General features: G+C 38.1%; 1 protein-coding gene across 5 annotated transcripts in view; it reads left to right on the top strand.

The window, feature by feature from the left end:
• Window positions 1-15,503, top strand: part of ago3a (argonaute RISC catalytic component 3a) — a 55,919-nt gene that overhangs the window by 13,208 nt on the left and 27,208 nt on the right. For all 5 annotated transcript variants that reach the window (XM_067447817.1, XM_067447816.1, XM_067447815.1 and 2 more), the window contains exons 2-7: window positions 9,246-9,417; window positions 9,491-9,611; window positions 10,354-10,562; window positions 12,227-12,363; window positions 13,542-13,676; window positions 14,794-14,881. In XM_067447817.1, coding sequence (XP_067303918.1) covers window positions 9,246-9,417; window positions 9,491-9,611; window positions 10,354-10,562; window positions 12,227-12,363; window positions 13,542-13,676; window positions 14,794-14,881 — 862 coding nt within the window. The remainder of the gene's footprint in view (window positions 1-9,245; window positions 9,418-9,490; window positions 9,612-10,353; window positions 10,563-12,226; window positions 12,364-13,541; window positions 13,677-14,793; window positions 14,882-15,503) is intronic.

The raw sequence follows: 15,503 nt of genomic DNA, 5'->3' as shown, positions 1-15,503 counted from the left end.
TTCACTAATGATATCATTGAATAGTTATGCAGGAAAGTGGTCAGGTTATTATAGAACATTGTCCGCATTGATAGAAGATTGCTTTGTGTTTGAGAACAGTTAACATAACCCATAATGGGATTTTACTTCCAGCTATTTTTTGTAGTTGCTTCGACTTAGTCCTGAAAATTAAGCCTTGAGCTCACCGCTGATTAATCTGGTTATTGGATATTGAGATGACATGTTTCCAAAGCTGATGCACAGGCTGAATCTGAAATTGTCCCCTAAACCCTCAATATTCCCTACGCTATTTCACTAAAACAGTTCACTTGAAGGAGTGAATGAAAACGAGTGAGCGAATTCGTTGAGCGTGCATCGGATGTACCGTCAGCCACAGTGTTCATTTGCAAGCAGCCAGTCGCTGTCGCCATTGCCGCTCACAGTTTTCACCACAGTGTGAAAGAGCTCTTGCATTAATGATTCAGAGGACCGCCTGCACCAGAGCAGCTCGGCTGAATGATGAATTGCTCTTAATTACTCTTATGCTCTCCTTTTTGGGGTATTAATATTTTTCTGTCATTGCTTGTTTGATCGTTGTCCTCTTTAAATTACAGGCTATACCTGATGCTGTACTCGCTGTAAATGTCTGTCTCCATGGTCACCACCTGGTCACTTCTTTTCCGCTTTAGTCCCTATTTATGGGTCACCTGAGGACAGTGAATGTTTTGCCAGCAGTAAGAAGCCGAGATTGGAGTAATCTAATGGCTCTGTGGCCCACCTCTCCCAGGCAGCTATCTCCTCTCTTATTAGGATGTTCTCTTCTGTATTGTTACATCGAGTGTTTTTTGTACATGCAAACAAGGGTCATCAAGGTTTTTGGATTTGTAACATGCCAAACGCAGTCTGTCTCTGGACAAATTTTACAGCCATTTTGATGACAGGATGTAGAAATTTCATTGAAATTACAAGCATAATGATCTGAACAGCAAATGATAACCCTGATGTTATTGTGATAGGCAAATATGTAGGTTAAACTTGTTAGTGGAGATGTAAAAACAATAGCAAATGTTCAAGTAAACATTCAGAAATCAAATTAAATATACAAATGTAATAAAGCTGCATGATTAATCACTAAAATGTTGCAATCTCTATGCAAACACCCATGTGATCTCATTCCTAAATGATAAGGATTCGCCTGTGTCTATTAATCTGCCACTAAGCCAGAGAGAGCAGTATAGGTATCAAACTGCCTCACAAACAGTCTTTTTAACACCACAGTATCCTTATTTCTGTTACAAATTATCACAGAAAAAAAAGGTTGAACACACTAATAAACACAACCCAATCTGATTTGTTTTCAACCCAATGGCTGGGTAAATAAAGGCCTGAACATTGTTGGGTTCATTTTACTCAGCAAATTGGGCTGTTTATTTACCCCAGCATAATGACAGCGGGGAACTTCTATCTTCAGACCACCGCCCTGCGTTTCACTCTTGGCTGAAATATGTTGTGACTGGCTTCATAAGCTGTCCATAAACAATCAGTGTTCATTTCTGATAACATATTTTACTTTTTGAATAAAATCGTACATTTTATGCTAGGCATCAAGCTTTTCCATCATTAAAAAAAATAGACGTGACATTCGTGTAGGTGACTCGCATTGCGACCCTGTATGTTGCTGTGCATAAAAGTAAACGCTATACTGTCTCTATACTGTGCTATACTCTGTATTGCTCTATAATGTGCTATACTCTGTAAAGCACAATAATGAGATTATAGATAAAATAAAATGTTCACAAACCTGACATGCACCAATTTGATGGAGCGGCACTGCTCTCTCTTGAAGAGGGCACAAAAAGCCTACGATAAATACTTCAACCCCTGGGTTATGTTCGACCCAGGATCTGAATAACACAACAACTACCCAAACACTGGGTTGTCACGTCTGATGCAGGATCAGGGTAACAGAAAAACTACCCAAACACTGGATTGTTACGCCTGACCCAGGATCTGGTTTACACTAAAACTACCCAAACGCTGGGCTGTTACACCTGACCCAGGATCTGGGTTACACAAAAACTACTTGAACACTGGGTTGTTACGTCTGACCCAGGATCTGAGTAACACAAAAACTACCCAAATGCTGAAAAAATAACCTGTCCAAAAAATGACCCAAAAGGCTCAATCCAGGAGTTGGGTTGAAGAAAATGACCCTAGATTTTTTTTCTGTGTAGTCTGAATATAAACGATGTCTACTGAAACGGTCAAAAGAGAGTAAATCACCATTAGAAAGTAAGATGCCACTTCAAATAGTGATTGTATCGATTACATCTTTACACCAGTAGGTGGTGACAAGCAACTATAAAAAAAGTATTTATCATTGATTGAATCATTCATTCAAGAGATTCATTCAAAATGGGGATGGCGAAAACTAAACATTTTCTTGACCGACCACCGAGCCTCATTAGCCGGTTGAAACCGGTTAACCGATTAGTTTAAAATATGCTGCGCTATTTGAAATAACAGCCACGAGCCGCGTCTGCAATTTCGCAACTGTCGCATCTCTATGATCTCTCTCCCTCTTGCTCTGACGCGCGCACACACACACACACCCACACACTGTCCCGGCACCGCCGCCTCCCTTCCACTCACGTCACTTTTTTTTAAATCCTCTACAGCGCGAAACAAACGCGGCGCCGAGGAGCTTGTTTGTGATCGGAGGACAAATGGCTCCTTAGTTTCGAAATGGTTTGGATACAAGGTGATCGCGTTGAAAATAAAGGCATTTGTCTAGCGTTATGAGCTCATTTGAAACATTGCTGCAGCTCGTTTAAGAAAATGACAGCTCCGAAGAGACGCCGCTTTAGTTCAAGGTAGTGCTAACAATAATAAAGAAAGATGATGATCAACACCTTACGTGTTACCACTGAAATGTAGATGTAATATATTTCCAAATGTAAGCCCATCTTATGCGAAATGACGCTTCATCCTGTCGTCTGCCCTGACTCTAACCTCCAATGTTTACTTTTTGCAAACCTTGTGAGCGTGCAAACCCAAACACTGCGACCTCGCGGCAAATGTTTTTATTGGTTTATTAAGTACAAACAGGCGAGTTATGAAAAATTGAGTGTTAGGGATTTGTTCACTTAGATTCACACAAAGATTTTGGAATGAGATGGCTAACTGTAGTAGCGTCCACTCTCTATAATAGCCTAATAAAGAGATCACTTTTTTTAATTAATTTTTTTACCGACAACTTTGATTGGTTAACGTTGATACGGTCATCGGTTAACATCGCTAATTCAAAAACGCTGATTCATCCAGTAATGAAACAAGAAGGGATTCTACCATCTAAGCATTCATTCAAATTTTTAAAAGCGCTGCAATTCATTCATTCATTTATTTTAAATAGACTGCAGCAATTAACATTTTGTCAGAACCTTCAGTAAATCACGTTATAATGTTTAGCTGTCTGTTTTGAATCATTGGAGAATTGTGATCTCTGCTTAAAAAAAAATCTCAATTTATCCAGAATCGTGCAGCTCTAAAATGTAACAACAGCTTCAAAATTTAAACAGACCAAAAAACTAAACAAAAAGTCTCAACATCATCTAGTGTATGGGCTTGTTACATCCATCGTGCTCAAAAGCTTATTTGAGTGACGATTTCTAACGGCAGGCCTATTCTGATCTCTACACGTTTCAGTCTTGCTTTCTCTCCCTCCTTTATCTGAGCGGCCTTGGCGCTTGACTATGTTTCCCTCTGAACGGAGATGACGCCGTAGCCCTGTGAGCACGCTCGTGAGTGGGTGGCGGTGGGAAAATAAGCTCTGCCCCAAAACCAGAGTCAAGGAAGTGTGGCTTAATGACTCACTCGTAGAGTACAGTGTGTGGTTGCATGTGCGGAGGATGAAAAGCATCGTCCTTTGGTCTCGCTGCCTCCACTTCCACCCACTCCGAACGTGGCTCAGACATTTCCCAAGATCCCCGTCACTCCCTCGTGCCTCGGTCTGAATCCAAATGTCCGGTAGAGCCTGGCTTCTGCGTAAAATCAAATGGTTATCAGTCTACTGGAGGCAGAGGGTGATTTCCATGACAAAGACACAATGGTCTGGCGTTTCAGACCGCCCTGTTCGTCTGGCTGCGTGTGAAAGGCTGGGGTCCCTCGGAGTGGCCTGTGTCTGCTGTAAGAGGCCCACCAGGTGAAAAAGGGGAACCCGCTTCCTGACAGAGCTCCGTGGAACAGTGAGCGCCGCCTTTTTCAGCTGCCAAGTATTTTTTCCTATTTATGTGCAGTATAACCTATCCAATTAAATCCAAGATGAATCGCAACATTTGATTCAAAGCTTGAAAGTATTTTCTAACAAATACTTTTTTATGAATCAATATTAATTATGTAATTTAACAAAAACAATTGTTCAATATAGACCTATGCATTTAATTTTACAATGTATTAGCGGTGTTAAACGATACACTTTTCACTATGCGATACTGAACTCACTATACAATATTTATTGGGATATTTTAAGCCACAATAAAGAAGAGCGTTTTTTTTTTTGTATTTTTTTTATTTTTATTAACATAATAATATTATTATTATTATCAGGACCCACAAATATTTCCCCATTGCATTATTATACATTTATATTCAATGTGTCATGTAGTAATGTCACTAAAAATATATATTATATATTTTATATGATTAAAGGATCTATTAAATAGTTTTCTGTATTCATTTTATTACCAGAAAATGCAATTTTTAGGGGAAATATTTCATAGAAATTCAGTTTGTATTTATTTAATTAATTAGACATGCTTTTTGATTATTAATGGAATCCAGAAAACTGAAAACAGAATTTGCTAAAAATGAATTATTGAAAGAAAATATTTCATAGGGCCCTAAACATGGAATTTTGTTAAACTTTTAAGAAATTATATAGTAAAGTGTAATTTATTCCTGTGATCAAAGCTGAAGTTTCAGCATCATAATTCAGAAATCATTCTAATATGATGATTTGATGCTCAAGAAACATTTATCAGTGTTGAAAACAGTTATTACAGCTTTGTAATATTTTTGTGGAAACTCTGATATTTAGTATTCTTTAATGAAAAGAACAGCATTTATTTTAAATCTAACATTCTAAAATAATCAATTTAATGCATCCTTGCTGAATAAAAGTATTAATTTCTTTAAAAAACAACAACTATATGACCTCAGTCGTTTAGAGTACATGCATGTTTAGAACATTTAAAGGGGGGGTGAAACACTCAGTTTCAGTCAGTGTCATGTCAATCTTGAGTACCTATAGAGTAGCATTTCATCCTGCATATCTCCGAAAAGTCTTTATTTTTTTAATAATTATATAAGAAAGATGCGCTGTTCCGAGTCTTTCCGAAAAAAGCCGAGCGGGTGGGGGCGTGTCGTGTGAGCGGAGCTAAATAATGACGTGTGCAGCAGCGCGCTGTGTGTTGAGTCGAGCTGCGTCGTAAAGCTGTCTCATCCCTAACAGCGGGAAAAAAACTTTATTCAAAATAAAAATATGGCTTTTAATCAGATACAGCCATACATCTATGATCCGGAATCAGACCCAGAGGCTGCAGTTGAACAGGAGCAGCAGCAAAAACGACTAGAGCAGGACGTCTGTATGTGGTAAGTTACAAGTTATAACGTTACACTAACTATATAATATGCTTAGCGGCTTGTGTTATTTACATATTTATACTTGAATTATATCGTCGTATTTTTGTCTTTGAAGGTGTACATGTGGGAAGTGCAGTTGTGCACGTGTGTTTGTGTGTTTACGCGTGGTTTGTGTAGACAGTAAGCGGACTAAAAAAAACACAGACATTTGAAGCAGTCTCACTCACCCTTCTAACGTTGGGACTGCTCCATCCTTCAGCATTAGGCGATTGGGAAAATTCGGCGTCGAGCTGGGCCTTGTTTATGAAACAGTCGGCACCGAAATGCAGCGAACAGATATAAACATTCGCGCAACTCAGTTGCTGATCCGGAAAAGCAAATTACATCCACTGTTGCCTCAACGCGGGGTTTTTGGCGAATCTGTGCAGGACTGTCTTGGTCTGGCAACCAAAAACCCACTTTTTTGGTGACATTGTTATGTGCTATGTGTAATTGTCACCTGTCCAGCATCCTACAAGCCAGCGTTTTGATGGGCGTAGGCTGTTGCTTTCGCTCTCTCTCACGCGCTTCCGGTAGAATTGTCCGTAAGGCCCATACAAGGAAATTCCGCCCCCACTAACGTCAATGGGGACGCATGATCTCAAAAAACTTGCCGAAACTTATGACTAACCGGAAGTAGTATTTTTGACAAAGAAATACTCCCATCAAACGTCCACCTTAACTTTTGAAACTTTGTCTATGTTTAGTATGGGATTCCAAGTCTTTAACAGTGTAAAAAGATCAGTATGCATGAAACAGCATTTCACCCCCCCTTTAAGGAATATCAAACGGACAGAGCCACATCATAAAGCGAGATGATTAGTGATTATTTTGTAGCAAACCTCTTCATGTTAGGTTTTAAACGTTATCGTTAGAAATACATTTCTCTGTTAGGTTTTTGTCCCAGAAGTCACGGTTGCGCTCTTACACACACCAGCTAATGATTCAGTCTGACCCTTCGCCAGCTTCAGTGAGTGATTCTTGTTTTTCTCGTGTTTTTTTTTTTTTTTAAACATGACTCTGCTCTCTTCAGCTTTGAAGACTGGCCTCTCGAGCAGCGGTTATGAGTCAAACCGGGATGAATCACTCTCAGCCTGACATTCGTTTAGCACAGGCGGATCTCGGAGGCCATTTGATGGGTAATGCCGGACTGAACCTATGGTACACTTCTGCTGTCTCGTTACCAGAATCTTGTTAGACAGTGCTGCAGATGCCAGCCAACTTGTGTTTTGACACATTGGGTTGTCATGTTAAAGGCAGAGTGTGATATTTCTGCGAGTGGTGGTTTCCATTCAGGTTTACCAGAACAAATGACTCCAAATTTACACCATTTGTTGAACCAGAACATGTCGATGCAGTGTTTAATTTTTTATATATATAGGTTTTTATAATCCATTTTATTTTCAATTTACTCTTTATTTTTGTTTTGTTTTTATTGTTGTTCTTTTTTTCTTTGTTCTTATTTTTTGAGCACACTTACAGTACATAAATTACTGTTGTATATGATGTATAAATAAAAATGTCTTGCTTTTTAATTGAGCTTCCATTACTTTTCACTGCTTGACTGTTAGTTTCTATTGCTTTTCAGTGTTAATTTGAAGTTCACACTATGGCTGGGTGTTGACAACTTTTTCTCAGTTTGATTTCGATTCACAAGCTTGCAGATTCGATTTTGATTTAATATCACCAATTCCAAAAGTAGCTCATCCACATTGAAACTTCTGAAAATGCTTTAATCACCTTCCTGTGCATGCGTAAACCTACTAAAAGTTCACAAGATGATACTAAGACAGCAGACATCATAAAGGCATCTGCCTAAACATGACAGAGTACATGCATGTATCAAAATGGATTGGTAAAATGGTCCCGTTACGTGATATGCATATTCAATAGTCTGTTTTGATTTAGTATCTCATCAAACTCGATTTATTGGTATGGCACTTACCTGTCTTTGCACATTGAAGCTGGCAAAGGGAGTAATAAGGTGCACGCATCACCTTTAACTCTCTAAATGAATGAAATCTATCCACTGCCCATGTTTCTGAATCAGACGTATGTGTGGGCCATGAGGATCAGTTTAATACAGCTTGATATTAGAGCACAAAAGTGACTTATGGGTCAGACATCCCATTTCTGAGATGGGCAACATTTGATTCATTGAGCATTGCCATCACTTCTGTATACTGTGTGGGTTTTTTTTCTCCCCTTCCTCTTCCACAAAGTTGCTGAGCTCTGTTTTTCTTCTCACAAGGCCCACGAATAAAAGTTATCTGCCCGATGAATCTGCCCAGGGTGTCTCAGTCAGGCAACCATTAACTGCAGTCACTGTCAAACTCAGTCATGAAACTGGTAGTACATTTTCAGCGTCTCTCTGTAGGCATCAGCCGTTTGTTGAGGGCGATGCCTTGGTCTTTGCCACTTGCACACAGCCTTCAGATCTCGTCTCATTCCCAATTTGTACTGAAATTGTGCCGGTGCTCAGCCAGGGGATCTGTGAAACTCAGAACCATCCTATGTTTCCATTGACTTTAGAGCTGGACGATGATGACTGGCTATAGTCTGGCACATTAATAAACATCATTTATCACTTGTTCATTGTTTTGAGAAGTTATTTTAATATAGAATGTGGTTTAATGCAGCATCTTTTTGCCAATACAAGCTAGCTTTAAAAATGTTGTTTTTATTGTAATAATAATAATAATAATTAATAAAATATTTGAATTATTATTGTTTTTTACTACTAGTACTATTGTTGTTATTATTATTATTATTACTTATTTATATTTATAATAATTGTTTTTAGTTTAGTATTAGTTATTGTAACATTTTGTATTGTAAAAGTTATTGTTAAATGTATTTATTAAATGATTATTAAACCTGTTGTATAATAATAATAATAGTAATAATGATTATTTTGTATTATTATTATTATTATTATTATTATTATTATTATTATTATTATTATTGGTATTAAAATAGTTTAATTGGTATCTTTTTTTACAACTATTACTATTATAGTTTTTAATAATTATCATTGTTTTTAAATTTAAAATAACTAATATTAGTATTATTGTTAAATGTAATTATTGTACAATAACAAATTATGTTTAATAATTATTTTATAATTTTCTATTATTACTATTGTCATTTTTAAATCATAATAATATTATTAATTATATAAAATGTATAATTATTTGTATTATTGTTAAATGTATTTATTATTAAATTATTATTACACTTATTTAAATATAAACAAATACAATTATTTAATTATTTTAATTTAATATGAAAAACAGTCAGTTCATACACATGCTATTTATATTATATTTACATTATTATATTTAATATTTATTTATAATAATTTCTAATGATTTTATTAAAGATAGGCTGAAGTAGCAATGCAAATAGAAACGTTTAAGAAGTGTCCATCAGCTGAATGTGCCCTTGAACTGTTGTTATTTATTTATTATTTAATAGGAGTGAATTCATCTAGATTTATTTTGTGTGGTTGTTTTGAAAGCTGCACTTGACTGAGGATATATCCACCTCGCCCGGCCCCTTGTCTTATTTTGTCCTTCTCACTTCAGGAGCCGTTGGGGCCCAGTCCCTGTTCTCCGTGCCACGGAGGCCCGGCTATGGCACCATGGGGAAACCCATCAAGCTGCTGGCCAACTGCTTCCAGGTGGAGATCCCCAAGATGGATGTCTACCTGTATGAGGTCGACATCAAGCCCGAAAAGTGTCCACGCCGAGTGAACAGGTAGGATGTTTGGAGAAATGCTCAAGGTTTATGACTCCTGTAGACGCCCTCCTGATGAGTGATGTCTCTGCAGGGAGGTTGTGGACTCAATGGTGCAGCACTTTAAAGTCACCATCTTTGGGGATCGAAGGCCAGTTTATGATGGGAAGAAAAGTCTCTACACCGCCAACCCACTGCCTGTGGCGCCCGCTGGGGTAAAGAAACACCCGCTCTATTCAAAAACATAGTGAGCCGCCCACTTAGGCATCATGGGTGCATTCTGATTGGATGGACAGATTATCCAATGACAGCCTGTTGAAAATTTGCACATTAAAATCATCATGATCTAAAATAAGACGATAAATTGTATTCTGTTTTTTATATTTTTAATTTTTTAATTATCTTTACAACTGTTTTAACTATGCTGTTTTAAATTTTTTATTCGTACACATGGTATTCTTTTTTCTCATGCATTTGTTATCACTGTTTTAATTAATTTCTATGTAAAGCACTTTGAATTAGCATTGGGTATAAAATGTGCTATACAAATAAACTTGCCTTGCCTTGATATTCTAGGGCTGCACAATCAAAATAAAACAAAGAAAAAAATGTAATGGTTTAATGTTTGAAAATGAAGAAATTGCCATAAACTCTGATAAATAATTAAGCAATAAATAATAGTATTGTGTATTAGTAATTTTTTTTTATTTTACAGTGAAATTTTACTGTAATTTGGCTTTATTTATACTACTACTGCTGCTAATAATAATTGTTATTTTATGATCATATTGATGTAGAATCACAAAAATATTGGCCAAATTATGCAGTCCTACTAAAAAAATAAGCATAGCAAACCTATTTTTTTTGCTTTTTAAATCACATTTTTAATAAAAACTACTAAAACAATTTAAATGATTCAAAAAATGTGTTGTTGCATCACTACTTATGTGTCCACAGGTGGATCTGGATGTCACGCTGCCAGGGGAAGGGGGCAAAGACCGACCCTTTAAAGTCAGTATTAAGTTTGTGTCCCTGGTGAGCTGGCACCTGTTGCACGAGGTACTAACTGGTCGCAGTATGTCAGAGCCCTTGGAGCTGGACAAGCCAATCAGCACCAACCCAGTTCACGCTGTGGATGTGGTTCTACGCCATCTACCCTCCATGAAGTGAGTGCACTTGCAGCCATTGTATCTCAGAATGTCTCGCATACAAATAAACATTAGCTGGTCATCCTGACATGCCTACATTTATGGTTCAGATCATATATTTTATAGTTAAACTGTGACCCCAGAACTATTTGAACACAGTGTGCATATTTCAATGGATTAGATATCAAAAGTGAAACAAGTAAACTAGTGAACAACAAAAAAGGTGTTATCTGTTTGCCGTCGCTTATAAAGACTTGAGACGTCATAGACGTCAAGTGAACATATCACAGGAAGAGCAGCTAGATTGCAAAGTATATATTCACACATACCGATCAGGCATAATATTATGACCAGTTGATAGGTGAAGTGAAGAACACTGATTATCTCTTCATCACGGCACCTGTTAGTGGGTGGGATATATTAGGCAGCAAGGGAACATTTTGTCCTCAAAGTTGATGTGTTAGAAGCAAGAAAAATGTTAAGGTCACGTAAGGATTTGAGCGAGTTTGACAAGGGCTAAATTGTGACTGCTAGACGACTGGGTCAGGGCATTTCCAAATCTACAGCTCTTGCGGGCAGTTCCTGGTCTGTAGTGGTCAGTATCTATCAAAAGTGCTCCAAGGAAGGAACAGTGGTGAACTGGCCACAGGGTCATGGGCGGCCAAGGCTCATTAATGCATTTGGGGAGCAAAGGCTGGCCTGTGTGGTCCGATCAAACACACGAGCTACTGGAGTTCAAATTGCTCAAGAAGTTAATGCTGGTTCTGATACAGTCCATCGCAGTTTGTTGTGTATGGGGCTACATAGACACAGACCAGTCAGGGTGCCCATGCTGACCCCTATCCATCGCCGAAAGCGCCAACAGTGGCATGTGAGTATCACAACTGGACCACGGAGCAATGGAAGAAAGTGGCCTGGTCTGATGAATCAAATTTTCTTTTACATCACGTGGATGGCCGGGTGTGTGCGCATCCCTTACCTGGGGAACATATGGCACCAGGATGCACTATGGAAAGAAGGCGAGCTGGCGTAGGCAGTGTGATGCTTTGGACAATGTTCTGCTGAGAAACCTTGAGTCCTGCCATCCATGTGGATGTTACTTTGACACGCACCACCTACCTAAGCATTGTGTCAGACCATGTACACCCTTTCATGGAAACGGTATTCCCTGGTGGCTGTGGTGAGGTGAGTTTGAGGTGTTGACTTGGCCTCCAAATTCCCCAGATCTCAATCCAATCATGCATCTGTGGGATTTGCTGAACAAACAAGTCCGATCCATGGAAGCCCCACCTCGCAAATTACAGGACTTAAAAGATCTGATGCTAACATCTTTGCACCTGATACCACAGCACACCTTCAGGGGTCTAGTGGTGTCCATGCCTAGACAGGTCAGGGCTGTTTTGGCAGTAAAAGGGGGACCAACACAGTATTAGGAAAGGCGGTCATAATGTTATCCCTGATCAGTGTATATAAAAAAAATGAATAAATGCATAGATACATTTTGCGTTAAGTAAACAAATAGGGTTAGTTTTGATTTCATGCCCACTCCAATATATTTTCTCATCTTGTTTTTTTTTTTACTTCATCTTGTGTTTTTAACTTATAAATTGGTGGGTTTAGTTCATTCAGGTGTCACTAAATCCCTTATAAAATATGTATGATTCTGTGATTGTTTCTCTCAGGTACACACCAGTGGGCCGCTCATTCTTTTCTGCTCCGGAGGGCTACGACCATCCTCTGGGTGGAGGCAGGGAAGTGTGGTTCGGCTTCCACCAGTCTGTCCGGCCAGCCATGTGGAAGATGATGCTCAACATTGACGGTGCGCACCCTTTGAGTTTCCTGACGAGGCTTAGCATGTGTGTTAGCCCAGAGTGTGGGAACTGTTCACACTGTTGCCCTGGGGATGGAGGGCTGAGAGATGTTGGGTGGGGGTTTGTTTGATTGAAGGGGGGCGTTAAATGAGTCTCTCTCCAAGTTCACCAGTTCTGTGTCTCTCAGTCTGCTTGTTTTCCCGCTCTCTAAGTCTCCCACAAGTCAATTGGCTGCATCGCCTGCTCCTCCCCCTCTTCACTAAAGGGCAGGGAAAAGTCTAACCGTCTGAAATCGTCTCTCCTTTCACTGGCTCATTGTAACACTTATAATGGAGTGAATGGGCTTAGAAAGAGCGCGAAACACCGGCTTTGAGTTCGCATTTACATTTGTGTTTGTTTTCTCACAGGACTAATAAAGAGCAACATCTTAACTGGACAAGACATTTTAGTATGCTGAAAGTTTGGTGAAATCGAATTAGAAATGGGGAAAAAACATAAAGATAACTTTCAGCTAAACCCCCCAATACAGGGGTTTATGCTTAGTTTTTTCCAAAAAAATTGAGTCAAATAATTATATTATAATCAAATAATTTTTATTTCCGCTTACGAGGAGACATTTACAAGCAAAATTATTTAAATATTTTTGCTTCAAATTGTATTTAATTATGGAATTAAGTATTTTAATCATTGAATTAAATGCCAGGTACAATTTATTGTGCAACCAAAATATGAATAATAACCCCAAAAATATTTTTTTATTATAAACAATCTCATAATAAACCAGAACTCTTATCTTGTAATGTCTTTACATCTTCAAACTGCTCAGTCAAAAAGAAGCGGGAGATAAAATATGCAGTCTTGCTGTCATCTAAAACATATTACAGTGCAAGCACCATAAAATAGAGTCATAATTCATGAACAGGAGATCATAAGCAATCGCTTGGCATAAACGTGCAGTATTCATTGATTGCAAACTGCTTTGAAACATCTAATTAAATCAAAACCTTAAGATTTTTTTTATACATATATATTTTCCTGTCCAAAAAGCACCTCAATGCTGCTCCATCACTGATAAATGGTCCTTTTTCACGGCAGAGGATGTTTTGATAGTTGTGTTCCTCACAACCTCTTCTAAATGATGATTTGAACTGATTTTTCATCAGTTTTCATCTCTTGTGTCTCACAGTGTCAGCCACGGCTTTCTACAAAGCACAGCCAGTTATTCAGTTCATGTGTGAGGTACTGGACATCCACAACATCGATGAGCAGCCTCGCCCCCTCACAGACTCCCACAGAGTCAAATTCACCAAAGAAATCAAAGGTATGTGTGCATGTGTGTTCCTGTTTGTTTGTGTGTAGAGGTCGGACAATGAAACTGAAACACCTGGTTTTAGACCACAGCCATTTACTAGTGTTATTTTGTGGCCAACACGGCATCAATTCATATTGGGGATGTCCGATACAAATCCTTCACAGTGGTCAAAGGGATTCCTTTTGAGCCATTCCTCTTCCAGAACAGTGGCCAGGTCACTGTGATGCTGGTGGAGGGTAATGTTTTCTAACTTGCTTCTTCAAAACACCTCAACAATGTTTAGATGTGGAAACTGTTCACTTAAATCTTCATCAAGCCATTCTGTCTCCAGTCTTGCTGTGTGTATTGGTGCATTATCATGCTGATACACAGCACATGGTCCTCCAGAATGGTTCTGTAATCCTTGGCAGTGATGTGTCCATCAAGCACAGTAGGAAATGCCATGATATTACAGCCCAAACCATCACTGATAAACTCTGGGCAGCAACAGTCTGGGTGTTCAGCCTCTTTGGGGCTTCTCCACACTGTATCTCCCACAAATGTGTGAAAGACCATGAAGGTGGACACATCAGACAGCAATACATGCTTCACATTGTCCACTTCCCAAGATTTGAACTGTTGGCACCAATGAAACTGACATTTGGCATTGGCACGGGGGACCGAATCTTTGGCTATAGCAGCCCGACCATGCATGAATTTTGGAGCTGTTTTGATGAAAACGAGTCGAGGTGTGAAATTTAATTAGGCAGTTGTAGTTTAGTTTTTTTTAGTACCTGAACATCAATTTCAGACAGCTTCTTTTGCGCCAACAGTTACTCTTGTTCTATGTGGTATATGCCAACATTATCCAACATTATACTATAGCTCTCAATACACCACAAGCGGGACGCAGACCAACAATTTGTCCTCTTTTGAACTCTCATATGTCTCCCATTATGTTGTGTGGATTGCAATAGTTTATGTACAGCTGTGTTATTGCGCTGCTTATTTAACCGTTACACTTAAATCAGTGAAGAATGGCCTATATACGAGTGACACGTCCAACACCATATGGGCCAGTGTTTCAGTTTCATTGTCCAACCCCTGTTTGTGCTCGTCTCTCTCTCATTGGCTGGTTTATGTGCAGGTCTGAAGGTGGAGGTGACACACTGCGGAACCATGCGGAGGAAGTACCGGGTCTGCAATGTGACCCGCCGCCCTGCCAGCCATCAAACGTTAGTCAAACCGTTTATCTATCCATTTATGCGTCTGTTTTAGTTATTTATTTATATTTTAATTATCTATTTTATTCATTTATTTATATTTTAATTATCTATTTTATTCATTTATTTATTTAAGTTATTCATTTTAGTTATCTGTTTATATTTTAGCTATCTATTTTATTTATTGATTTGCCATCTATTGAAGTTATTTATTTTAGTTATCTATTTATATTTTAGTTATCTATCTATATTTTATTTATTTATTTTAGTATTCCATCTATTTTTTAGGTATCGATTTAATTGAGTTATCTACTTAAATATTATTATATTTTATTTTAATAAATAAAATGAAATCTATTTTTGGGCCTTTTTTTCACAACACTTACATTTTCCCTCATAATTATCATTAAAGCATTTTTTCATTTCCTAATACTTTTAATAATTATGTTTATTATAAAGTAATACTATTATTAGTTATTATAATAATTGAAAGAAAAATAGTGTATGTAAAACTGCATTGTCATGTAGATTTCAAGCAGTACTATAATGCATTGTTGACTTCATCACATTGTATGCAGGATATTTGCACACTTCACACAGTATATGCATAGTATGTACTGTAGAAACAGTAAAA

The sequence above is a fragment of the Pseudorasbora parva genome, chromosome 7 (assembly GCF_024679245.1).
Source record: "Pseudorasbora parva isolate DD20220531a chromosome 7, ASM2467924v1, whole genome shotgun sequence".
NCBI lineage: Eukaryota > Metazoa > Chordata > Actinopteri > Cypriniformes > Gobionidae > Pseudorasbora > Pseudorasbora parva.
The sequence above is the reverse complement of the archived record's forward strand: the minus strand, read 5'-3'. Positions and strand labels throughout refer to the sequence as shown.